General features: G+C 39.2%; 1 protein-coding gene across 5 annotated transcripts in view; it reads right to left on the bottom strand.

The window, feature by feature from the left end:
* Positions 1 to 26,051, bottom strand: part of OGDH (oxoglutarate dehydrogenase) — a 114,113-nt gene that overhangs the window by 57,838 nt on the left and 30,224 nt on the right. For 3 of the 5 annotated variants that reach the window (XM_070765542.1, XM_070765546.1, XM_070765543.1), the window contains exons 3-4: positions 8,489 to 8,677; positions 2,958 to 3,060 (exon numbers count right to left, since the gene is read on the bottom strand). In XM_070765542.1, coding sequence (XP_070621643.1) covers positions 2,958 to 3,060; positions 8,489 to 8,677 — 292 coding nt within the window. Of the gene's footprint in view, positions 1 to 2,957; positions 3,061 to 3,192; positions 3,284 to 8,488; positions 8,678 to 26,051 lie in introns of all 5 variants that reach the window. The other 2 variants (XM_070765547.1, XM_070765544.1) reach the window with 1 other exon arrangement.

Raw genomic sequence — 26,051 nt, 5'->3', positions numbered from 1 at the left:
CAGATGGGGGGGCAAAAGCGAGCGGAGGAAGCAGTGGGAGAGAGGGCATTTTCATCCAAATTGGGGTGCAAAAGCCAGTGGAGGAAGCAGCGGGCAAGAGGGCATTTTCAGCGAGATCGGGGGATAAAAGCCAGCAGAGAAAGCAAGCGGGTGAGAGGGCATTTTAATCCAGATCGGGGGGGCAAATGCCAGCGGAGGAAGCAGCAGGTGAGAGGGCATTTTCAGCGAGATCGGCACGTCTGAGGAGCTGTCTGGAGCCGCCCCATCTCTCTGCCCTTCTCACCCGCTGCTTCCTTCACTGGGTTTTGCTCCCTGATCTCACTGAAAATACCCTCCCGCACACTGCTTCCTCTGCTGGCTTTTGCCCCCACCCCCCGATTTGGATGAAAATGCCCTCTCACCCACTGCTTCCTCCACTGGCTTTTGCTCCCCGATCTGGATGAAAATGCCCTCTCGCCTGCTGCTTCCTCTGCTGGCTTTTGCTCCCTGATCTCGCTGAAAATGCCCTCTTGCCCGCTGCTTCCTCTGCTGGCTTTTGCTCCCCAATCTCACTGAAAATGCTCTCTCGCCCACTGCGAGGGTTCGTAAGTAGAAAATGGTTTGGAAGAAGAGGCAAAAAAATCTTGAACACCTGGTTCGTATCTCGAAAGGTTCGTCAGTAGAGGCGTTCGTAAATAGAGGTACCTCTGTATGTTGAAATTTGATTTCTAGAATCCTGCACAATCACTGCTGCCTGAAGAATTCTGGGAGTGGAAATCCATATATCTGGGGGGTGTTCAGGCTAAACAATGCTCTTTCAGATTAAAATGAAAATAAAGTATGGAAAAGCGTCAAAGATGAAACACTTAATATGAATATGATTTTATCTATTGTTTTTAGATAATTCAAACTTAGCTTCATTCTAAAACTGTTGACCAGGATACTAGTTTCAAAGACTTTGCATATCTCTTCAATAAACAATATCAGCTGTTCGAAAGTTTCAGAGACAGAAGCAACCCTTATCTGAATCCTCTTGAACTAAAGTATATATCTATCAGCTACTTATCTACCAATGAATGTCATCCACCACTCATGCAATTTGCCTTAATTGCTAAATATGTGCCAATGGAATGGTGTATAGGACAGAGAGAATGGCCTTCAAGACAGGATGAAGAATTGTTTCAAGGCAACAATGATGTAAAAGGAGCCTGAGCCTGGTCAAGAAACTAACCTGAGAAAATAACTAAGAGAATCCCTTCCCTAGTTCACATGGGGATAAAGAGACAGAGGGGGAAGTATATTCAGGTTTGCAAGATTCTGTTATTATAGCTGTTATAACAAAAGCAGTACTAATCAACATGGTGTTACTTTCTTCGTTTGGTCTGCCTTGTACGACTAACAATAACTACTATGCATAAGCCCTTGCTATTTTTTTATATTTTATACAGTGTATTTATATAATACACTGGTAAAATAAGTAAAATACAATCCTCACATTTTTTAAAAATCATATACTGTACTATATTGTTCAATTTTTATTCAGAAAAAATAATAATAATTTCTACATTCCAATAAAATATTCATGTGACAATTTCAACCATTCAGTAGATCTGACAGAGGTCAATGACAGATGAAACCACTTGAAGTACCCATTACACACACATGAATACACACACACAATTCAGAAGCCACCATCATTCCAGTGCACTCAAAATAGTTATGCCTGCCTAAGGTGAATCTTTAATCTTTGTGAAATGTGGAAGGAATTCCACAGTATATCCCCTCCCTCCAATATTGGGGATTTGTTAAGGTCTGGTACAACCTTCTGGGTTTTGGAGTTATGCTTAATGTACAGGGGACAATAACGTCAGAATGGAGATTTAGTAAAGTGAACTGCACTCAATGTGTTCTTAGATATTCACCAGTTATATTGCTGATTTATTTAATTGAATTCATTTAAAACATTTATATAGTATCTAATCTTTCAACCAACTCTGGTTTTCTCAGATGCTTTCCATTTCACCAATACACACATATACTATCTAATTGGTACACACTGTCAATTCTGAATGAATCACATAATTTGTTTTACATGCACAAATACTTTAATCAAAATTTAGTCTCAAAAGGGGTTAGTTGTCATTATTGTTACTCTATTCTAAGTTAGAAGCATGCTACTTAGAAGCATTTGCAGAGCCAGATTGATTAACCTGTGGAAAGCACCAGCAATCAGTAATACTCAGCCACCACATCTTGCCCTATACTGAAGGAAAAAATAGTGCCCAAAATTAACAAATAGAGCTCTACTGGAAAATCAAATTCCAAGTATTGCTCAGCAAGTGCACTCTCCCTTGAGAAGTACACATGCACCTCTCCTGCCAAGGATCTGTTTCATTTCAGTATTTTGATTAGATGTGGGAATGCATTCCAAAGCTTCCTTATCATGATCACTGATGGAGTCATTAGTCAAAGTTGAAATTGTGTCTATGTGTTTTCTTAGCTGTGCAGCTTGCCCTAAATCATGCACTGACCTGACGTGAGTGAGGAAGACATCAGAGAAACTTGTCTCTTTCCCCACTCCTTCCTATAATAGCCATTAGTACCGAGCTCCAAGAAGTCACCAGAGCTCTAAACAAGAGCTCTGCTGACCTTGAGAATACTTTCAGTTTAAGGGATGCTAATGTGTCCATCACTCTAGTACACTCATTTTCTTGGAGTGGCAGAATATTCACAATGTTAGTCACACCTTCTTATAGCTGGAAGGAGACTGCAAGCTGTCTCGAACTGGGAATGTGATTATTTGAGGATACAGTGGTAAGTGACTAGCAACATCAATGCTGCCACCCTTTTTAAAGTGATCATTAGAAAGGAAACTTAAGACCTTTCCCGTTCAATTTTAGTGAAGCATTCTATCTAGAAGCTGTGAAAGAGAGAGGAGCCCAAGCAATGCGGCACTAGCTGCTTTTTGGAGCCCTCACCCAGTTTGTCTGCGGAAGTGATAATATCAGCTGGAACAGAAGAATCCAGATCAGCATCCAAGATGCCCAATGGATCGAGTTGGGCTACATGATGCCCTCGAATCTATGAAATGTGCCAGAAATGAAAAGGATAGTGGAAACCAAAAGAGGGAAATGGAGGGGGGGGGGGGAGAGATGGAAAGGGAAAGAGGTATAAAAGTTAAACGTTGTATTCAACTTGCAGAATAATTCTCACCAATGTTTGGCGAATCAGTTACTGTCGAATCATCAAAATTTACACAACTAATGCCGAGAGGATCAAGCTTGGCAATGTGGTGACCCCTGACCTAGAAACAACAACAAAATTAGTCACGAAATTAGGTAACAATCATCCTTCCCATTGCAGGAGTACTGAATTTATCCAAATCCATTCTGTTGTATTTCAACAGTTATGAATTTATGAAAAACTAGCTTACATTTATATTCAAAAGTATTTATTTTCTTGAATTAAGAAAGTTTGATATAGTTAGTAAAATTCTTGTGATTTAGTACTTTAAAATTTTCCTTCATTTGTTTAATTAAACTGGAAAAAAAGATAAGAATAAACAAAAATAATGCATAAAAGGGTACCGTATTTTTCGGAGTATAAGACGTACCTTTTTCCCTCCTAAAGGAGGTTGAAAATTTGGGAGTGTCTTATATTCCGAATGTAGCTTTTCCAAAGCTTTCCCCCTTATCCCTAACAAGGTGCTAACGATCTTCCTGGCTTGCTTTTTTTCCAAAAAAGATTTTTTTTTAGCCCTAATCAGGGGATAAAATAATGTGCTGAATCTGACCAGACTAAGAACGCTAGCCTGGTAGGTAGATCCCCCCCCCTATTTTCCTCCCCAAAACTAAGGTGCGTCTCATACTCCAGTGGGTCTTATACTCTGAAAAATACGGTATATACATCTATACACATCTATACAATTTTACACAAAATTTTCATGAAATGAAATAATAACTATATTACATTAGAATAATTGTCATATAGTTTGTTGTTACAAGCAACACATTTGATGCAAATGGTATCATGTCTTCAGACCACTGAGTAATTGGGGCCATAAATTTATTTTTCAAGAGTTGAACCTCAATTCTCTTAGTAATAGGAAGAATTTCTATATATACATACATAGTCCAAATGGACGTGGACATCTGAATACAGACATACACACACAAAGAGAAAGAGAAAGACTGCTTCACAGAATACAACTATTTTAAGAAACATAAGGGAAAATGTGTTTCAGGGAAACATTCTCAGTGCATCACCAACAATGCAAAAATGTCAATTTTAATACATATGCAATTAAGTCCAATAAATCCAAAATATTATTCTTTATTAAATAAGCTTTAGTTTAAAATCTATTGAGATAAGATGTTAAGACAGTATTGCAAAATGGAGATATTGCTCCTTATTTCATCCAATCTACAATTTGAGTATCACATTAATTTGTCTACTACACGTATTTAAATGTTAATTATAGCGTTTTTCACCATCATATTTGGTGAAATGATACTAATCCTAATCAATATACCTCTTGATGTTATGAATATTGTTATTAGGCAGCAATATATATATATATTTTAACACAGGAAATAGATTAATAAGAGCTCACCTCAATAATTTACTTTTATGGCTCAAACGATGCTCATTTGGAAAACAGAGACAAAAACACAATTTCTGTAGCCAATGTTTACAAATTTATTCTGAGAAAGTCGTACAGAGAATGCAATTTACATTAGTCCAATTTAATTCTAATTCTCCTGTTTAGTGAGTTATATTGATTCTAATACTGGAAAACAACAACAGAGATGGAACCATAAGTGACTGGATTTTTACTGCATGTCTATGTATGTGATGGAAATTTGAAGAATGTCAATAGATAAAATCTTGGGTGATGTATTGCAATTTCTTAATTTGTGTACATACGTCTTAGTCTAGCAAGGATTATTAAGCAAGGGTGATTAAGACATTATGTTTCTGTGGAACTGATCCTGTTAAGGTATTTTTTTCCTATATTTATGTACAATATTTTAATTAGAAATCTTTTAGATCTATGGAATCAACTCCCCCCCCCCCCATGCCCAATTTGGGCTATCAATTTGAGTGGCAAGACCAGGATGCAAATTCGAAAATCAATGTTATGTCTAGAAATATGACAAAGTATGGTACCTCGCTTACCCGGTCTACAATGAACAATTTTAACAGCAAAATTAGTATGTCTGTACTGTTCCCACCCTACTGGCCTTCCGTAAGGCAACAAAGACCTGGCTTTGCCATCAGGCCTGGGGGCCATGAATTAACAACTATCATGGCCCAATTGTATGAATGGTATGCATGCATGCTGACTGGATAGTTTAATTATGTGTTTTAATTAGGGTTTTCTAGTTTTAGCTTGTACATTTGACTTCTTTTTATTGTTTTTGTATTTTATATAGTTGTAAGCTGCCCTTACATTTTATATTGTTTTAAGAGTCATTTGGGATTGGGTGGCATAGAAGTCTAAATGAATGAATGAATGAATGAATGAATGAATGAATGAATGAATGAATGAATGAATGAATGAATGCTATATAAAGGTACTGCACAAAATTGCTTATTGAAAAAACCGTTTCATCTGACATTTTTTTCTGAAGCACTGAAGTGATACATCTCAAAAGTTCAGGTCCATTCTTTTACTCAATGAATCTTTTTATGAATAGTATTACTATATAAAATAAAACACATGTGTGAAGAAACAATTTACCACAGCAGCTATTTGATTTTAAAATGTGAACAATAAAGCAACAGAAATCATATTCTTAAGCAGACAATTTTCTGAAATGAAGCTGTTAAACATTTTCAGTAATGCTTTACAATCCATCTCAAGGAGAATATGGAGCAGGAAAAATGAAGTAATAAAAACCAATTTTATTCCAGGGAGGAAAAAACCTTTGAAAAGGCTTTGAATACAATAATATAAAATTAAATAATTTTTCAAATCTTGGAATTCTGTTCAATTTTTTAAAATAAAGTACAAATCTCCTAAGATCTTAGCAATTTTATTTGCACACCCATACTAAAAAATACTGAAATGAAGCAAGAAATTCTTTCAAGTAAGCAAGAATTATTCCAATGATCATATTTGACTCAGCCGTTCATCCTTCTGAGGTCGGTAAAATGAGGGCCCAAATTGTTGGAGGCAATATGCTGACTCTGTAAACCACCTAGAAAGAGTTGTAAAGCACTGAGAAATGATATATGTCTAAGTGCTATTAATATTGCTATTTTTTTAAAGCCACTAGAGCCGTGATGGCGAACCTATGGCACGTGTACCACAGGTGACACATGGAGTCATTTTGCCGGGCACGCCAGGCAGTGGCCATGAAACTTCCAGATTTCTGGCGCACATGTGCAATGATGAGAAAGGGAGGAGCGGCTGCCGGACTTGCAGAAGCTGCTGACTGGTCTGGTGGCTGCGCGCGACAATGGGGGAGTCCTGGCGCTGGATGAGCAGCTGGAGGAGTTGGAGAGGTAGGTGCACTCTTGCCATCCCCCATTGGCACGCCCCCACCTCGCCTAATCCATTTCTGAGGATGGGAGAGAAACGGGAGAGAGCTCAGCTGAAGCTTTCGCCCGGCGGATCAGAGCTGTGCAGGAAAGGTGGCTAGAGCTCGCCTGTGCATCTCCAGTGCATTTTTAAAAAGAAATACTTGAACAGATAAAGAGCAAAGCGGAGAAGGCACTGACTCACTCTCCTGCCCTCTCACAGTGCCCAGCTCTCCTCCTCGCCTCCTGTGTCAAAGACCAAGCAAACTTTTCTGCCTCCCTCCACGTGCCGTCACACACAGACATATACACACACACAAAGGAAACAGGAGGCTGCCATGCACATGGGCATGTGTGTGTATGTACAGGCGCGGGTGGAGTAGCGAGGGAGACAGAAAAGTTTGCTTGGCCTTTGACAGAGGAGGCGTGGAGGAGAGTCTGGCACTGTGAGATGGCAAGTGAGTGAATTCTTCTCCACTTTGCTCTTTATCTGTTCAAGTATTTCTTTAAAAAAAAACAGACCGGAGCCACGCAGGAGAGGCGGTTGGAGGTTGGGACTAGACTGTTTCTAAGGATGGGAGGGAAGCAGGGGAGAGCCCAGCTGAAGTATTTGCCGGCGGACTGGAGTCATGCAGGAGGGGTGGCTGAAGCTCTCCTGCGTGGCTCCAGTCTGCTTTTTAAAATAATTACAAAGCGGAGAAGGCGCTGGCTCACTCTCCTGCCCTCTTACAGTGCCTAGCTCTCCTCCTCACCTCTTCTGTCAAAGACAAAGCAAACCTTTCTGCCTCCCTTGCCACAGCCACTGCCTCTCTCCACGTGCACACACACACACACACACACAGGCAAAGGAATCGGGAGGCCTGCAAAATGCTCGGGGGGGAGGAAAAAAACCTTTTTTCTTATTTACCTTTTCATACTCTTGGTGTGTCTTATAGTCTGAAAAATATGGTAAATTGCCCCCTTGGCACTTGGTGATAAATATGTGAGTGTTGGGTTGTGGATTGGGCACTCGGTCTCAAAAAGGTTCAGCATCACTGCACTAGAGTATGAACTAAGACTAGATCCTGCTATACTGCATTTCTATAAGGATGCAAAGGCCCTCATTATTCTCTATTTTACAAAACAATCTGAAGCAATTCAGATTACAGTGATACCTTATCTTACGAACTTAATTGGTTCCAGGACGAGGTTCGTAAGGTGAAAAGTTCGTAAGATGAAACAATGTTTCCCATAGGAATCAATGGAAAAGCGATTAATGCGTGCAAGCATTAATTCACCCCTTTTGCCAGCCGAAGCGCCCGTTTTTGTGCTGCTGGGATTCCTGAGGCTCCCCTCCATGGGAAACCTCACCTCCGGACTTCCGTTGCCAGCGAAATGCCCAAAATGCTGCTGGGATTTCCCTGCAACATCATAAAAACGCGGAAGTCCGGAGTTGGGGTTTCCCATGGAAAGGAGCCTCAGCAGTGCAAAAAAGGGTGCTTTGCTGGCAACGGAAGGTCCGGAGGTGGAGTTTCCCAACAAGGGGAACCTTTGCCTGGCAATGGAAGTCTGGAGGCGGGGCATCCCAGTGGCAACGGTGGGTTCGTAAAATGAAAATAGTTCGGAAGAAGAGGCAAAAGAATCTTAAACCCCGGGTTCGTATCTCGAAAAGTTCGTATGGCGAGAGGTTCGTAATATGAGGTATAACTGTATTTTATGGTCAGATGCTATTATCAGGTCACTGTGATTCAGTTTCTATGACTGCAAATTTTGCTCTACTTTTGTAAAACAAGGCATACAATCAAGCATCAGTTATCTGTTCAATGTTTTGGTTTGTTTCATTTGTTATTCCTCTGGTTCGTTGATTAGAATAAAAAGTAGAGCAAGTTGACCAAAAACACTCCATTCTATTTAACACCAGGTTTAAATATTACGTCTGAAACAATAATTAGCTACCACATATAAATTAAAAACATAAATCATAAAAACAACTCCATCCCCTTACCTGATATGCCCTGATAAGTGATTGGACTGCAAGATGATCTTCCACCAGCTTATCTACATTTGGCTGTGCTTGAACCAGAGACTGTGCATGTGCCAGGGTTGATAGACTGGTATTTAACGGAGGGGGGCTTTGGTAAGCAGTACCTGGAGCAGCTCCAGCATTGGCATTGCGAAAGAATATGTCCCATGACTAAAGCAAATAAAAATAAAAGCTCATTTTATAGGGAATTACTTCTACAAACAACTTAAATCTATTTTAACAAAGTCAAATCTCTATAATTTCTGTAGTAGTACATTCATTACTAGACACATTATTAGAAATACCCAAAATGTAGTCTTATTGTCTTAATTAATTCCATATGAAGAACATATCGACTTACCACTATTACAACATATAACTTACAACTACTCCCTTAGTAATTGACATTACAACAATATTGATAAAAGTGACTTATAATTGGTCCTCCCATTCATAACTACTGCAGCAACCCCAAAGTCATGTGAGCAAAAATTGGGTCCTTGGCAATTGGCATGTACAGTATTTATGATGCATGGTGTCCTACTGCCATACGATTATCATTTGTGGCTATCCCAGCCAGATTCCAACAAGCAAAGTCAATGAGGGAAGCCAAATTCACTTAATTATTGCAGTTATTCTATTAACAACCATGAAAAAAGGTCATAAAATCTGGTCTGAGTTACTTAACAACCATTTAGCAAAGGAAATTCTGGTCTCAATAGTGGTTGCTATGTCCAGGACAACCTACAGAAGAAGAAAAAAAAGATATCTATCTGGAAAATAAAAATAAACAGAATTGAAATACACAAAGATAAAAATCAGAAGTGTTAAATCTCTTTCTCTTTTTAGTCCAATTTGAAGGGCAGGAGTTTACAATAATACACCAAAACAATTTAAAACATCTCTAGCGTTGTTATACTGATCAAACTCTGAAAGATAACTTCTGAAAGATAACTGAGCACAGCAAGGAAAGTAAGATTCATAGGTTCCAGTAGGAACTGTAAAACACCTGCATGATGGGCAGTTTTCCATAGAAGGGGTGCAGTGTGGGTCTCCCTCTGCCACAGGGTTGCACCCAGCGGAGTCTGGAGGGGGGACTCAGTGCTCAGTGTAGACCGGGTACTCGTAAAAAAAAAATTAAAAAGAAACACCTGCATCATTACAAAAAAAAATTCAGGTTTGCTTCTGACATAACAAAAGTTAAATGGAAAAGCAATGCTTAGGATCAACATTATGTTCTTAGAAATCAACAAATAATTATCAATTTTTGCTAATTATGTACACATAAGAAATATATTTTCTGTGCTATGATATATGACATTGCCCTGTTTAATGATGGTTAGTAAGCAATAATAACAACTCATATACAGATTATTTTAATAATCTCACTTCTTTACAGTAAGAGACATAGTTTATTCATATTCTCTCCCATTAAAAAAGATTAGATTCTCAAATGAAATTTAGGTAATCAAAAAATTATTTTGCTTCTCAAATTTAAATATTGAGCAGCAGGTAGAGTGCTGTACTGCAAGCCACTGAAGCTGACTATAGATCTGTAGGTCAGCGGTTCAAATCTCATCACCGGCTCAAGGTTGACTCAGCCTTCCATCTTTCCGAGGTGGGTAAAATGAGGACCAGGATTGTGGCGGCAATATGCTGGCTCTGTTAAAAAGTGCTATTGCTAACATGTTGTAAACCGCCCTGATTCTAAGGAGAAAGGCAGCATAAAAATAGAATGAATGAATGAATAAATAAATAAATAAATAAATATTGCCAAGTTCTATTAAACCTTTTACCTTTGGTTGTTAATGCCAGGACATAGCCATGTAAAATGGGCAAGAAATAAATACTGGAATCTGATAATCATATGCACTATTGTCCCAAAGGTGCTTAAAAAAAAAAGCTCTAATTTGAAGAAGCTTCTTGGATGAGAAGCGAAATGTCTACAAAAAACCAGAAAGTCCAGTTGCCTCTTGAAAAAAGCTTTGGAGACTTTTGTAAAGAGGTGTTTTGTTATATTGGGAACGTATCATCATCCACTGGTTAAAAGAAAGATGGACAAGATTGGAGGCATGTGTCCAGTGAAGGGCTACCAAAATTTTTACTACCACATTATGGGCGTGGCTTATGCAGGGCGCCCTGCATTTTCTTTCAACATCTCTTAGCGCAAATTGAGTGCTCTGGGGTGGAGCTCCATTTTCGCTATCCCACTGCATTCCCCCTCATTCGGGCAGTAGCTCACCTCTGCGTGTATCTATGAAGAATTGACTGGGATGTTAAAATACATAATAATAAATTAATTACCTTTTGGAAATCAGAGGTGAAAAGAAAATAGAAATTAAGCTGGATCAAAAAGAACATTTAGAATTTACAATGGTGGAAAAGAATCCTAGTGGATTCTGGGCAGCGTACAATCATAAGCAATATAAAACAATAAATTATAATTGGCAACCTTCAGTCTTGAAAGACTATGGTATCGTGCTCCAGAAAGAGTTCCTAGAACAGCATCTAGTGTGGCTAAAAAGGCCAATCCGAGAATGACAATCCTTTCCACACTGAGCACAGAACCATTCTGTCCCCTACCTGGCTTCCGGATTTCACTGGTTCCGGGACTGCCTCTTTGCCTCATCCTGCTGAACAAGTGTCTCCTCGAAAGCATGGAGATGGTCATGCTGAGCCTTTAGTCTGCAAGCTGAACCATCAGAGGTCAAGTTTTCCCAGCTGTTAATGTCCATTCCCAAAGCTTTTAAATTCCTCCTACAGATATCCTTATATCACAGCTGTGGTCTTCCTCTGAAGTCCTTTCCCTGCACTAATTCACCATACAGGAAATCATTCAGAATCTGCCCATCATCCATTCCTACAATATGCCCAAGCCAGCGAAGATGTCGCTATTTCAATAGTGTATACATGTTAGAAATTCCAGCACGTTCCAAGACTGTGCTATTTGGAACTTTGTCATGCAGAGGTGATACCAAGGATACTTCGAAGACAGCGCATATGGAAGGTATTTAACTTTCTCTCCTGCTGTGTATAAAGGATCCAAGATTCGCTGCAATACAAGAGGGTGTTCAGGATACAAGCTCTATAAACCTGGAGCTTTGTATGTTATGTCAGCTTCTTATTAAGCCATACCCTCTTTCTGAGTCTAGAGAATGTGGCGGCTGCTTTAACAATATGTTTATTCAGCTCAGTATCTAGAGAGAGGGTGTCGGCGATGGTTGAGCCAAGATACAGAAAGTCATGGACGACTTCCAATTCTTGTGCAAAGATTGTAATATGGGGAGGTGAATCCACGTCCTGACCCATGATTTGCACTTTTTTTAGGCTGATTTTTAGTCCAAAATCTTGGCAGGCTTTGCTAAAACAGTCAATGAGTCGTTGAAGGTCTTTGGAGATAGATTCCCTATGTTAAAGTTCCAAAAACATGCTTCATCATGACAGCAAAAAAGATCCCGAATAGAGTTGGCACAACGATGCAGCCCTGTTTCACTCCATTTCGAATGTCAAAGTATTCTGATATTAAGCCATCAAAAACTATCATGGCCTTCATTTCCTCATGAAAGGACCTGATGATGTTGAGGAGCTGGGATGGACATCCGATCTTGGGGAGGATTTTATAAAGGCTGTCCGTACTAACCAGGTCAAAAGCTTTTGTAAGATCTATAAACACTACAAAAAGTGGTTGTTTTTGTTCCCTGATTTCTCCTGTAGCTGTCTAAGAGAAAAAATAATATCGGTAGTGGACCTGTTGGTTTGGAATCCACACTCTGCTTCTCAATAGACTCTCTCTGCAAACACCTGGAGCCTCTTCAATACAACATGGGCAAGCAGCTTCCCTACCAAACTAAGAAGAGAAATGCTGCAATAGTTGTTACAGTCACCCTGTCACCTTTGTTCTTATATAGTGTAATGATATTTGCATCCTTCATGTTCTGCGGTACTCCACCTTCTCTCCAACAGAGACAGAAGATTGCATGCAATTCTGTGGGGATGATCTCTCTGCAGCACTTCAAAACTTTGGAAGGGATATTATCTTTCTGGGGTGCATTGCCTGAGGCGAGGAAGTCCAGAGCTGCATTTAGTTCCTCTAAGGCTGTGGCTCACTGTCAAGCTCCTTTAAGACAGGCAAGCACTCAATGTCATTCAAAGCCTCATAAGTTATCACATTTTCTCTAGAATATAACTCAGAGTAGTGCTGCACCCAGCGTGCCATCTGCTGCGTTCTGGATAACCTCACCTGTAGCAGACTTCAAAGGGGCAGATTTCTTTTGTGTTGGTCTTAAGGCCTGCTTGATGCCATCATAGATCCCCTTGATGTTACCTATGTCAGCTGCTATTTGGATCCGAGAGCAAAGCTGCAACCAATAGTCATTTGCACATCTCCTGGCGGCCTGTTGGACTTTGCTATGAGCAGCTTGCAGAACCTGCAGATTGTGCACACTGGAGCAGGCTTTATATGCAATCGGTGCTCTCCTTTTCTCCTTGATGGCTGGTGTCAGCTCCTGTGAGTGGGCTTCAAACCAATCTGCTGTCTTTATGATCTTCTTACAAAATACTGACAGGGTGGTGTTATAGACAGCATTCTTGAAATATTCCCATCTTTTGGATGCATTTACTTCAGCTGGGCCTGGAAGCGTTTCCTCTAATGCATGTGCAAATTCCTCCACTTTGACCTGTATGCAGGACTTGCTGATGTCGATTTGTGATCTTCCTTCATTCTTGGAGTGATGCAATCTATTTGTTTGCAGTTTTATTCTGCTGCACACCAAGGAGTGGTCTGTATCACAGTCAGCACTGATAGCTACATGTGATTGTAATGCTGGGAAAACTAGAGCACCTGGTCAGTATCAAGTTGAGCTGGTGCCAGTGCCTCAATCTTAGATTCCTCCAAGAGACTCTGTGTTGAGGCTTTGTTTTGAAAAATGTATTGCTAACACATAAACCATAGCAGCAGCAAAACTCCAGCAGGCGTTGGCCATTTTCATTCATCTTCCCAATGCCAAACCGACCTAAATAGGTAGGCCAAGAACTATTATCGGCTCTAACTCTGGCATTAAAATCTCCAAGGATAAACAGTGATTCTTTCTCAGGGACTTTCTTGATAGAGGTTGACCAGATCATTGTAAAATAGTTATTTACATTCTACTGACGATGATAAAGTTGGTGCATATGTGCTAATAAGAAAGACTGGTCCTACTAGTGAGGGAGCTGGACAGAATCCTCTCACTCCCTGCGGCAGTTGGAGTGATGAATCCTAGTAGGGTGATTTTGACCACAAAGCCCACCTGCATATTCTCTAGTCTCATTTGATGGTTTTCCTTGCTAGAAGAATGAGAAGTTTCTCTCCTTAATAGATCCTGAGTCCGAGAGCCTTGTCTCTTGAATGGCAACTATGTCCATTTGCAGTTTGCTCAGCTCCATATCAATAACAGCAACCTTGCGTACGTCTTCTATTTCTTGCAAATTGACAGAGAAACCAGGGGTCATTTTACGAACACTTCAAGTGTCGAACTTTAGGGTTAAAGTTTTTTAATGGTTATTGAACCATGCAAAGTTATCAGTCTACTTGTCCTTATACCAATGAGGCATATTGACCTCTTCCATTGTTGAAAGCAGGCCCTGGCTTCATGCTCTATGCCAATCAAACAAAGACTTATATTCGTTGACTACTGTTTTCTCTGTTGTTTCAGTGCTGTATGCAAAGCTAGAATGTTCTCTCCAGAGCATGAGGCCTGGGTGGGCTAGTATAGAGGATAGATTATTACCCAAGCAGCAGATCTCCTCTCTCCACGTCGCTGAAATAATCCAATGGAACAGCACAGTCAATATGATTGGTTTCAGCTGTGTCGCAGGTGTTATTAGAATGTGGATGTACACAGTCACGAACTGATTCCAAACCTCCAGCTCCGGATTTTGCCTCAAGGTTTACTCCTGAAGCCTTTTCCAATAATGGATAGAGCCACAAGGGCAGTGGAGGTTTGGAATCAGCGTTTCCCTTCTCCTATAACTCTGGAAAGGGACCCTTACGAGGTGCTACCAGCCAAGCCAGCTGGACCAAAGTTTTTTAATGAAGTATTACTCCTCCAACATGATGGTATAATGACAACTTCTCCTGCCACAATACTTCTCCTACTATAGTGGATGGTAGAAGGTAGGATAAAGAAATGGGGAGGAGAATTAGGCTAACTGCCTGTGATGGCAGAAGGTAGGCTAAGGGAATGGAGGGGTCAGGGTAATTGCCTGTGATTGGCAGAAGGTAGGCTAAGGGAATGTGGGGGGAATCAGGGTAACTGCCTGTGATGACAGAAGGTAGGATAGAGGATAAAATATATAGCATTAAATGACACAAGAAATCTCAACCAGTAAAAAATCCAAATAAATATTCATTCAATAACATTCATCTCTCTGGGGCCAGGTTAGTTGTTCTATGGCCCCAAGTCTGCCGACAGAGCCATGTTTTCATAGTCCTTAGGAAGGCCAGAAGAGTGGGGCCAGTACGAGTTTCTGGAGGTAGCTGGTTCCATAGAGCCGGAGCCGCTCTATAGAAGAACAAGGAAATTACAAGATGAAAAAGGGGTTGAAAATTAAGGGGAAAAAACAGATTAATGATTACACTGGGATTTGCAGTGAAAAGAGTCAGAGAAGAGCATTGGTATCAGAAGAAGTAATTAAAAAATAAGGGAGGTAATAGGGAGAAGGGACTAGGAGGATTAGAGAGGAGACTTACACAAATAATATACTTAAAAGAAAGAAAAGGAATTTGGAAAAAAAATTATTGGCATAAAAATAAAAGGAAAAGAAAAAGTTAAGAGGAGGGGTTGAAAGGAGGAAAATCTACAAGCAATGTTCCCCCTAATTTTTTTTCGGTGTGGGCGGAAAAGTATAGTGTCTGAACGGCAGTCCCCTTGGGACTGGGCGGCATTGAAATATATAAATATATAAATATATAAACATATAAATATATAAGAAAAAAATCCCTTCTTTATTAAAAGAAATTAATAATTAAAAAACCCCAAAATCCATTACTATTAAAAATAAAACAACCAGCAAAACCAAAAACATAACTATTAATAAAAACAGGTGAGGGCTGGGTTTTTTTTCTCTGTTATTATTTAAGTGCTTTTACCATATGCTTTAAATCAAGAGTCACGAGTTTGCGGAGAGGGGCGGCATATAAATCCAATAAATCTAATCTAATCTAATCACTTCTCTCTGTTTCTCTCTTTCCTGTCATTCTCTGCCTAAATCATTTTCTCATTTCTCTTTTTCTCTCCCCTTTTTTCTATCATTTCTCTCTCTCTCTTCCTTCCACTCTTCTCTCTCTCTCTCTCTTGCTTTCTTCCTCTCTCACTCTCTTCCTTCCTCTCTCATCTCTCTTTCTCTCTCTCTCTCCCCCTCTCTCTTTTTCTCACTTTCTCTGTTGTTTTCTTTCTCTCTCTCTTGCTTTCTCCTTCTGTCACTCTTTCTCTCTTGTTTTCTTTCTCTCACGCTTTCTCTCTCTTGTTCTCTCTCTCTTGCTATCTCTTTCTCTCCCCCCTCTTTCTGTCTCTCTCTCTCACTTTCTCTCTATCTTGCTCTGTCTGTTACTCTCACTCTTTCTTGTTCTCTCCGTTCTTCTCACAGCGGAGGCCGGTGAAGGTGATTTTCAATGGCGGGCACGGGCGCTCCCCATCCCCCTGCCAGCCTGCCCGGAACATTCAAAATAAGAAAAACCTTTGCCAGCTTTGTGAGAACGCCTGGCCCGCCTCTCCTGCAGCCCGCTCGCTGACAGCCCGGGACGAAAGCGCTCTCAGCGAAGGGACTGCGAGACGGGCAGGCATTCCCGCTGCAGGAGGAGCCGTGCCTCAAGGCGGGAAGCGAAGGAGGAGAAAGAGAGGCGGATCGGGCGGGTGGCAGCACGAGAAGCCAGGGGCGCGAGGGGGCCGGAGGCGCGGGGGGGCGCGGCTCCTTGCGCGCCCTTGGAAAAGGGTGCAAGGGGGGTGTTTTGGGGTGTGCACGCGCAGACGCGCGCAGCTTAGAGGGAACAGAGTCTACAAGTAGTGGAATTTTTCAGAGACCAAAAGAGAATGGATGAAAAGGGGAAGGTTAATAAAAATATTTTTTAAAGAATTATTATTTTACATTTAATTGTGTCAATAGTTAGTTGTGTATAAATGTATAATTAATCAGCATTATTATCTTGTTAAAAGGTTTTTTATAATTAATAATTCTATATTAGATTGGTACATAATAATCTGAATTAAATTTTGATGATGAGAGGGAAAAAAGAATAAAGAAAAGAAGAGAAATAAATTAGACTATTAGTAGGTCAATTGTTGGAAAGTTATAAAATTTAAATCTTTATAAGATTTATTTTTAAAAAAGATTTGTATAATTTATAAAATTGAAAAGGATTTAGATAATTACTGAAATTGTTGGAATGTTGTAAGAGCTGTATAATTATCGTTTTAAAAGGTCCTTATATAAAATTATATACTTTATAAATTGGATTTTTGTTGTAGAGATTTGATAATTAGGGGTTTCTTTTTCTTTATTATTGTATATTGGGAAGTTGGTAATGTTATTAGCCAATGGATGGAAATGTAGTGATGAGATCAGAATTTGTTTAAATATGGAGAATGAGTTAAAATAAAAAAAGTGAGTAATAAAGGTGAAAGGGAGATAAGACATGGGAAAAGAGATCAGAAATTTAGAGCATTTAGAAATGACAGAATATAAAAAAAGAAGAGTAAAGATATAAATTGCAGTAAGGGAGGAGTATAGCCTAAAAGGTAAAAGAGATGAGAATGTCTGGAAGATTAACTGTAGCGATTGATTTAGAAGAAAATAATGTTAGTATGAAGTTAGGGTTTTGAATTGCTCCTCTGTTAATTATAAAAAGGATTAGAGGTACTCAGAGAATGATAAGAGGGAGGAAGAGGAAGTAGAAAGGAAAGGGAGAGAGGGAGGAGGGAGGTAAGAAAGAGGGAAAGAGGGAGAAAAGCTAGAGGGAAGAGAGGGAGATAGAGGGAGGGGAATAGTATGAAATATAGAAGGAAAACAGATGGAAGATCAAAGTACAAAAGGTACAAATTTAGGATATTTGTTTATGGCATTTTGGACAGAAATGTATAGAAAATATATATAATGTATATTTTCATATTATGGAATATGTATGAACGTTTATGTAAAGATGGTGAAAAAATAAAAAAAGATTTTAAAAAAAGATTTAATCAACAAACAATTCAAAGGTGGCAACAATCTGCAATTTTTTAAAAGAATGCTTCCCAAAGCTTTGAGCCCAGTTGATGAATTTCTTGACTATTAGTTTGGTATAGTGGTTAAGGTTCCAGGCTAGAAACCAGGAGACTGTGAGTCCAAGCAAGAAAGCTGGTGGGTGATTTTGGACCAATGAAGCTCTCAGTCCAATTCACCTTCCAGCATTATTGTTGTGAGGAAAACAGAAGGAAGGAGTAGTATTAGGTATGTTTGCCAGTTTTATTAAAATTATAAAGCAGGATTAAAAATAACTAATAAATAATTAGCCCATGCTTTTTCATGACATAAAATAATTATTTTTTCAAAACCCCACACAAAACAGCTCTTTTGATAAGGTTGTATCTTATTGCTTTGCTAGATTCAAAGCAGTCAAGGATCAAATGAAGTCACAAGTCTGGATATAAAACTTTGACTCCCCATTGCAATAGATTACCCAATTGACCATCATAAAATATGATAAGATACATATGATAAGAAACGTTGGTTAGGACAAAGACCTATTTCTTCATAGCTTCTCCATTATGGTCTCTATTTCATTAATATACATGTATTAACAATTTAATTTAAAAGAAAAGCTTTAGGAAACAGATAAAATGCATCAATATGAAAGCTTATAATTATTCTTACAATCTTAAAAATAGTGGCTATAAACAGGGCAAAGGAGAAAAGTGCACAAAATGCTTAATTATATTATTTTTTATTAATACACAGCTATTATAAATGATGTTTACATTGCAAACATGTAAGTGCTCCAACTATTGGTACCTAAAATGAAGCAAGATATGGCATTATGAAATCCATAATGTTCAGCATCACAGAACAAAAACCAAAAAAACCAAAATCTTTTTTTGAGCCTTGAATAATAATAATAATAATAATAATAATAATAATAATAATAATTTATTAGATTTGTATGCCGCCCCTCTCTGAAGACTCGGGGCGGCTCACAACAACGATAAAAACAATATTATATTGGCACAAATCTAATATTAAAAAAAACCCTTAAAACCATATTATAATTAAAAACCAAACAACACATACATACCAAACATAAATTATAATAAGCCTGGGGGAAAGGTGTCTCAAATCCCCCATGCCTGGCGGTATAGGTGGGTCTTAAGTAGTTTACGGAAGATAAGGAGGGTGGGAGCAGTTCTAATCTTCGGGGGGAGTTGATTCCAGAGGGCCGGGGCCGCCACAGAAAAGGCTCTTCCCCTGGGGCCCGCCAGATGACATTGTTTAGTCGACGGGACCCGGAGAAGGCCAACTCTGTGGGACCTTATTGGCCACTGGGATTCGTGTGGTAGCAGGCGGTTCCGGAGGTACTCTGGTCCAATGCCATGTAGGGCTTTAAAGGTCATGACCAACACTTTGAATTGTGACCGGAAACTGATCGGCAGCCAATGCAGGCCACGGAGTGTTGTAGATACGTGGGCGAATCTGGGAAGCCCCACGATGGCTCTCACGGCCGCGTAGTGCACGATGTGGAGTTTCCAAACACTTTTCAAAGGTAGCCCCATGTAGAGAGCGTTGCAGTAATCGAACCTCGAGGTGATAAGGGCATGAGTGACTATGAGCAATGACTCCCTGTCCAAATAGGGCCGCAACTGGTGCACCAGGCGAACCTGGGCAAACGCCCTCCTCGCCACAGCCGAAAGATGATGTTCCAATGTCAGCTGTCGATCGAGGAGGATGCCCAATACTTGATGGTGTTATTAGGTATTCAAAATATGAGGGAAAATTAACTTATGAAACACTTAAAGAGAAAAAATATCAAAGCTGCAAGCACAGATCATTTTTTTATATTGAGGAAGATACTAAATTCTTTATTTCTCTTCAATAGCACAAGTAGTTCTAAATGAGATAATTATAGGATTGTATTGTTGATTCTAAATGCTAACTTGTGCTTGTTAATACTGTGCATATTAATGTAGAATATAAAGAATATAGAGGAAAGCAACACAAAATCTACAAAATAACATAAGTTGCATAGTTCAATTATTACATGATCACAATTATTACATGATTACAATTCTAAAGTACATCTCAAGCCATTAAAAACTATACTAAATTTTACTTTTAATCTTGTGACTGCCTTAGTCCAATATATATATATATTGCATTTGTTCAACAAAGGCAACCCACTTTCCTCCATTCTCATTCTGTGGAAGATAGCAGCATAGTGCAACTATGAATAGAACCTGAACAGAGAATAATAAACTGTGTTTATAGACATTTCCTCATCGTCTGAAACAAATGAAACCTACAAAAATCCACAAGGGCATCTGAATTGTAAAACTCCTTGGGATTAGGATTTCTCTTATCAGACTAGGTTTTGCATCCTCCTATAATATTCAATGATGATAAACTCTAGCTATCTGTGGAATAACAATTATAAAGCAATTTCAGGAATTAGCATTGGATCACATTTTCCTGTTGACATGTTTAGCAAAGGAGTGATTAGTTAAACCAGTGGTCAAGTTATAAGATTCCTCCCCATGTAGATGTTAATTCATCTTTTACTTTAGGTAAGAGTGCAATTACACACTTCAATTCAAAGATCAAGAGGACAGTATGGAAGTTCCCTTTCAATGATAATGTAGGCCTTATTTCTTCAACTACCATCCTGCTCTTGATCTCTGCAAACAACTATTCTGAGATTAGAATATCTGGCCTCTACCTCAAAACCAGATATGTGATGGCCTAGGGCAAGACTAAAAAACTATTAAGTGGATCCTCAGCAAATCTTTTGCAAAGAACCCAAATATTCACATAGAAATAACCAGCACAATTCTCTAATAGCCTCCTTCTGCCCTAAAGGGGAAAAAACAGTACTAGTAAACTTACTCTTTCAGAGCAAACAGTACTCTTAAGATTTGTTGAAATTCCTCTTCCATTCTAGTTTTCCTTTTTCCCATTTCTTAAAAGATTAGGAAACAAAGCATTTGCAAATGTTGCAAAGAAAACATAGACTTTGAGTTAGGTGACAGAGATAGACAGAGAAAGAATGGGAGATAACCTGTATTAAATCCCTTAGATCAGTGGCTCTCAACCTTTCTAATGCCGCGACCCCTTAATAGTTACTGATGACCCCCAACCATACGTCTAGCACCAATTCTCCCAACAGAGCTTTAAGCTGATTGGCAGGAAGGTTAGAGGGACATCCCCACTGTAAACGTCTGATTAGTTGGATTGTAAAAATACGTTCCAAGGCACCAGAATAGAAGCTTTAGTTCCTAATACCATGGGAAATTTGTCTTTTCCCATGGTCTTAGGCAACCTCTTTGAAATGATCATTTGACCCCCAAAGGGGTCCCGACCCCCAGGTTGAGAACCACTGCCTTAGATGGTAATAAAAGTTGGCCAAGCTATCTTGAGAGTAGGGAGAACTTCGGTAACTGAAAAAGCAGGGCAGAACATAGACTTGCATGTCATTTGATTTGGAGAGCCCGTAAGAGTTGAAGAGCAATATTATATTCCCAAATGATGTAAGCAGCATCTTATGCAAAAGAAGAGAGCAGGGAAAGCTATGTGTAACTCTCTGCCTATCCAAGTCCGAAATATTACAACCACTGCCCTTTGTCACACTTGTTTATCAATTACAGCAGATGACTGGGATTCTGCCATGGGTTAAAGGCCTTTCCTAGGTCTTCTTACTTAGAGATCATTAAGTTGAACAGGAAAGAAGTGTAGAAAGGAAGGAAGGAAGATGATTTTAATGAATGTATGCAGGATCCTTTGCCTAAGGCCCTAAGCAAAAGGGGCTGAAGAATTTTTAAAATTCAGAACAAAGTAACATTTGAAGCAATTTAGGCAGACAGCTCCTTAAAAGGATGAGGTGGAACAGAATAAGTCTTGCAAGATTCTTTAATTACAGCCAATCTCAATAAAAATAGCTTTAATCTGCCTGTTCAATTAAATCCTGGTCTGGTCTACCTAGTGGGACTGAGAGTGTAACAGGGAAATGTAAAAATGTAGACAATCTAAAAAAAATCCAGATAAGAAGGATATTTACAGGAATGAATAGATATAAAAGGGATACTGTATTGAACAAAATAATTATCCGAATATAATGCTAAACAAGGAATATATTATAATTCTCCTAGGAATATTGTATTGTATTGTATTAATTATGTTATGTTATATTATTATATTATAAATCTCCTAGAATCTCCTAGGAAACCGAATAGCCCAACTTGTCAGGAGGGCTTTAAACTAAGACCGAGAGGGAAGGCTGACCAAACTAGGAGATCAAACAATGAACAAAATAAGGATGGAGAAATAAGTCAAGCTCAAACACCAGCCAGAAGATACAAAATGCCCTCCCAGTATCAGGCCCCAACAACTCAAATGCCTTTACACAAACGCACAAAGCCTGGGAAATAAACAGGATGAACTACAAATACTAATGCACAAGGGTGAACATGATTTAGTTGGAATAACAGAAACCTGGTGGGATGAAACACATGACTGGAACACACAGATAAAGGGATACAAATTTTTCAAGAAAAATAGGTCACACAGAAAAGGAGGTGGAATTGCACTGTACATAAAAGACCACTACACTGTCACAGAACTACATCCAACTAAAGAAGAACCCTCCACCTCAGAAAGCATATGGGTTAACGTAAAGGAAAGAAAATGTGACACAACAATAGGAGTATACTACAGACCACCAAACCAAACTGAAACTATGGACAATCTTTTTACAAACCAATTAACAGAAATATGCAAAGAGCATAACACAATTATAATGGGTGACTTTAACTACCCTGACATCAATTGGAAAACCAACTGAGCACCAAGTGAAAAGTCTAATAGATCCCTAACCAGTCTTGCAGATAACTTTGTAGCCCAAAAGGTGGAAGTAGGAACTAGAGGAACAGCAACATTAGATCTAATACCAACAGAGAAGAAATGATAGAAGGCGTTGAAGTAGAAGGGATGTTGGGTGAGAGTGACCACGTCATCCTAAAGTTCAATATACTGCAAACACAAATGGCTGGTCCTAACATCAGTAAGGTTCCGGACTTCAAAAAAGCAGACTTCAACAAACTTAGAAATAACTTGGGAAAGATCCCCTGGATGGAAGTCCTAAAAGGTAAATCCACACAGGAAGCTTGGGAGGCCCTGAAAAACACAATCATAAAAGCCCAAAACAACACAATCCCTATGAAAAAGAAAAACAGGAAATCTACCAAAAAACCAGCATAGCTAAACAAAGACCTCACAGACACTATGAAAGAAGTCAAATACAAAAAATGGAAAGACGGACACGAACCCTTGTGAGACCCTGATGAAGTCTTAAGTGGACTATTTTATAAGAAATTGTAGCGTATGGATTAAAATTTTCCTCACAACGAACTTATATATAAATGAACTGATTTCCCAATTCTTGGATTATAAATAGAAGATAACATCAGTGTGGACTACATGGATTAAAGCTTTTTTATTATTATTATATACTTTTTTCCCTTCTTTTTTTCGTGGATTGTGGACTGTAGGCAGAGGATTTTGAATTGTCATTAAGGTTTTTCTCTTTGCACTGATATGCACATTGGCTTAGTCTACAACTAAAATAAATTACAAACTTGACAACGAGAGAATGGAATAAATATTATAGACTATATATTACAGTATAAAACCCAGATAGAACAAAGAAGAAGGAAGATTTAGGAAAGACTGAAGAAGAATCAATATTTTTAAAAAACACGTTGTTTTTATATATTTGGAATCACCCATTTTGAACATACTGCTCAAGTATTTACTGACCTGAATTATTTTTTATATATATATCCATACATATATATATATATATTCTTTTCTTTTTCTTTCACTCTTCTTTTCTTTTTCTATTACTATATTTTATATTATAGGGTTTCTTTTTGAATATAGACAATTAAATTAAAATGATCTGTTAGAATTTTACTTTCCCCCCTCTCGATCTGGTATACCCCCTAATTCACATAGATAGGTTGCCTTCTATGAGCAGAAATTGATTTATCCTTTCTTTTTTTTTCTCCTTCTGCTTTTTCCTCCTCCAAATTTCCCTTTTTTCTTAATCTCTCTTTTCCTACTATTTTTAAGTTTTTGCTGATTTTATAGACTAGACAGATTTAATAGACTAAATAGTAAAATAGTTTTGAATTATATATGTTCCATCTCCCCTTTTCTTTATTATTTCTTTATAAATTTCTTTAAATACATACCGTATATACCCGAGTATAAGCCGACCCGAGTATAAGCCGAGGCACCAGGTTTTGCCACGAAACCTGGGAAAACTTATTGACCCGAGTATAAGCCGAGGTTAGAAAATGCAGTGGCTACTGGTAACTTATAAAAATGGAAACCAATAAAATTACATTAATTGAGACATCAGTAGATTAAATGTTTTAGAATATTTATTTTAAAGAAAACCAAAATTAGCTCTGTAAATTTAAAAGAGGGTAAACGAAAGCAATCTGGTAATAACAATAAACTAAAAAGTAAAAAAAGTAGCTCAATCAGCAACCAAGCTAAAACCTGTTTCTAACCCTAACCCAGCCATTCTACTTCAGGAGTAGGAGTTGAAGTCCACAAGCCCTAATCTTTCCAGGTTTGAAGACTTGCATTTCTAACCCTAACCCAGGGGTCTTTAAACTTGACAGTTTTAAGACTAGTGGACTTCAACTCCCAGAATTCCTGCACCAGCCATGCTACTTCAGGAGTAGGAGTTGAAGTCCACAAGCCCTAATTTTTCCAGGTTTGAAGACTCTTGCATTTCTAACCCTAACCCAGGGCTCTTTAAACTTGAGTTTTTAGAAGCCTGGAGAGAGTTCATGCTGTTCCCCCCCCCCTCTTTAGCTTGCTGGCTGGCTCCTTGGCTTGATCTCCCACCCCTGATCCTCCCTCCTCCTAGTCTCCCTTTATTGCCCCATGTGTTGTGCAAGAAAGCAGATTTGCTAAAGAGATCCACTTGGAACGGCAGCAGGGAAAGGAGTAGGTGGAGAGCCAGAATAGCCCACAGCCGCGGGGGAGGAGGAGGAAAGGAAAGAGCTGTCCTCCTCCTCCTTCTCCTCCTTCCCCTGCTGCCGTACCAAGTGGATCTCTTTAACAAATCTGCTTCTCTCTCCGGCTGGAGGCTTCTAAAGCCTGGAGAGAGTTCATGCCGTCCCCGTCCTCCCCGTTTAGCTTACTGGCGGGGCGCCCTCTTGTGGTGATTCGGCACCCTCTTGTGGTGACTTGAGTATAAGCCGAGGTTGGGTTTTTCAGCCCATTTTTGGGGCTGAAAAACTCGGCTTATACTCAAGTATATACGGTATATATATACAGTGGTACCTCGAGATACGAGTTTAATTCGTTCCGGACCTGGGCTCTTAAGTCGAGCAGCTCTTATCTCGAACGACTTTTCCCCATAGGAATTAATGTAAATAATTTTAATTGGTTCCAGCCCTCAAAAAACTCACAAAGTTAGTCTAAATTATGCAGAAAGACATGTTTTTAATGAACAAATGTACATGTACATATAAATGAATAATGAAGTTTCTTTCACTTAACTTGTAAACTTTCTTAAACTTTTAAATTTACATATGTTCAACTTCTCTGCCACCCAATCCTGTAGGACAGAGGTCCCCAACCCTTTTTGCACCAGGGACCGGCTTTAAGCGATCAAGAGAGGAATGGGTGAATGAATGGACGGAGGGTGGGAAGGAAGGAAGGAAAGAGGGAAGGGACAGGAACAGAGGAAGGAAGCAAGGAAACTTATGAAAGGGGAGAGTAAGAGAGGAATGAGTGAAGGGAGGGAGGGAGGGAAGAAGGTGGGAAGGAGAAAGAAAAGAAGAAATAGAGGAAGGGAAGGTAAAAGAGAGAAAGAAAAAGAGCAAGAAAGAAAGAAAGAAAGAAAGAAAGAAAGAAAGAAAGAAAGAAAGAAAGAAAGAAAGGGGGAAGGGACAGGAACAGAGGAAGGAAGCAAGGAAACTTATGAAAGGGGAGAGTAAGAGAGGAATGAGTGAAGGGAGGGAGGGAAGAAGGTGGGAAGGAGAAAGAAAAGAAGAAATAGAGGAAGGGAAGGTAAAAGAGAGAAAGAAAAAGAGCAAGAAAGAAAGCTGCAAGCACCCCCCCGAGCCCCCCAGGCCGGCTGCAACCTTTTAAAACACGCGCGCCGCTTCGCAGCTGTCTCCTGAAGCCGAACACGGAAGTTAGCGTTTGGCTTCAGGAGACAGCTCCTTGGCGCTTGTATCTCGAATTTGGGCTTGTAAGTAGAACAAAAATATCTCTCCCCTCCCAGCTCTTATCTCGAGTTGCT

Source organism: Erythrolamprus reginae, chromosome 12, assembly GCF_031021105.1.
Source record: "Erythrolamprus reginae isolate rEryReg1 chromosome 12, rEryReg1.hap1, whole genome shotgun sequence".
NCBI lineage: Eukaryota > Metazoa > Chordata > Lepidosauria > Squamata > Dipsadidae > Erythrolamprus > Erythrolamprus reginae.
The sequence above is the reverse complement of the archived record's forward strand: the minus strand, read 5'-3'. Positions and strand labels throughout refer to the sequence as shown.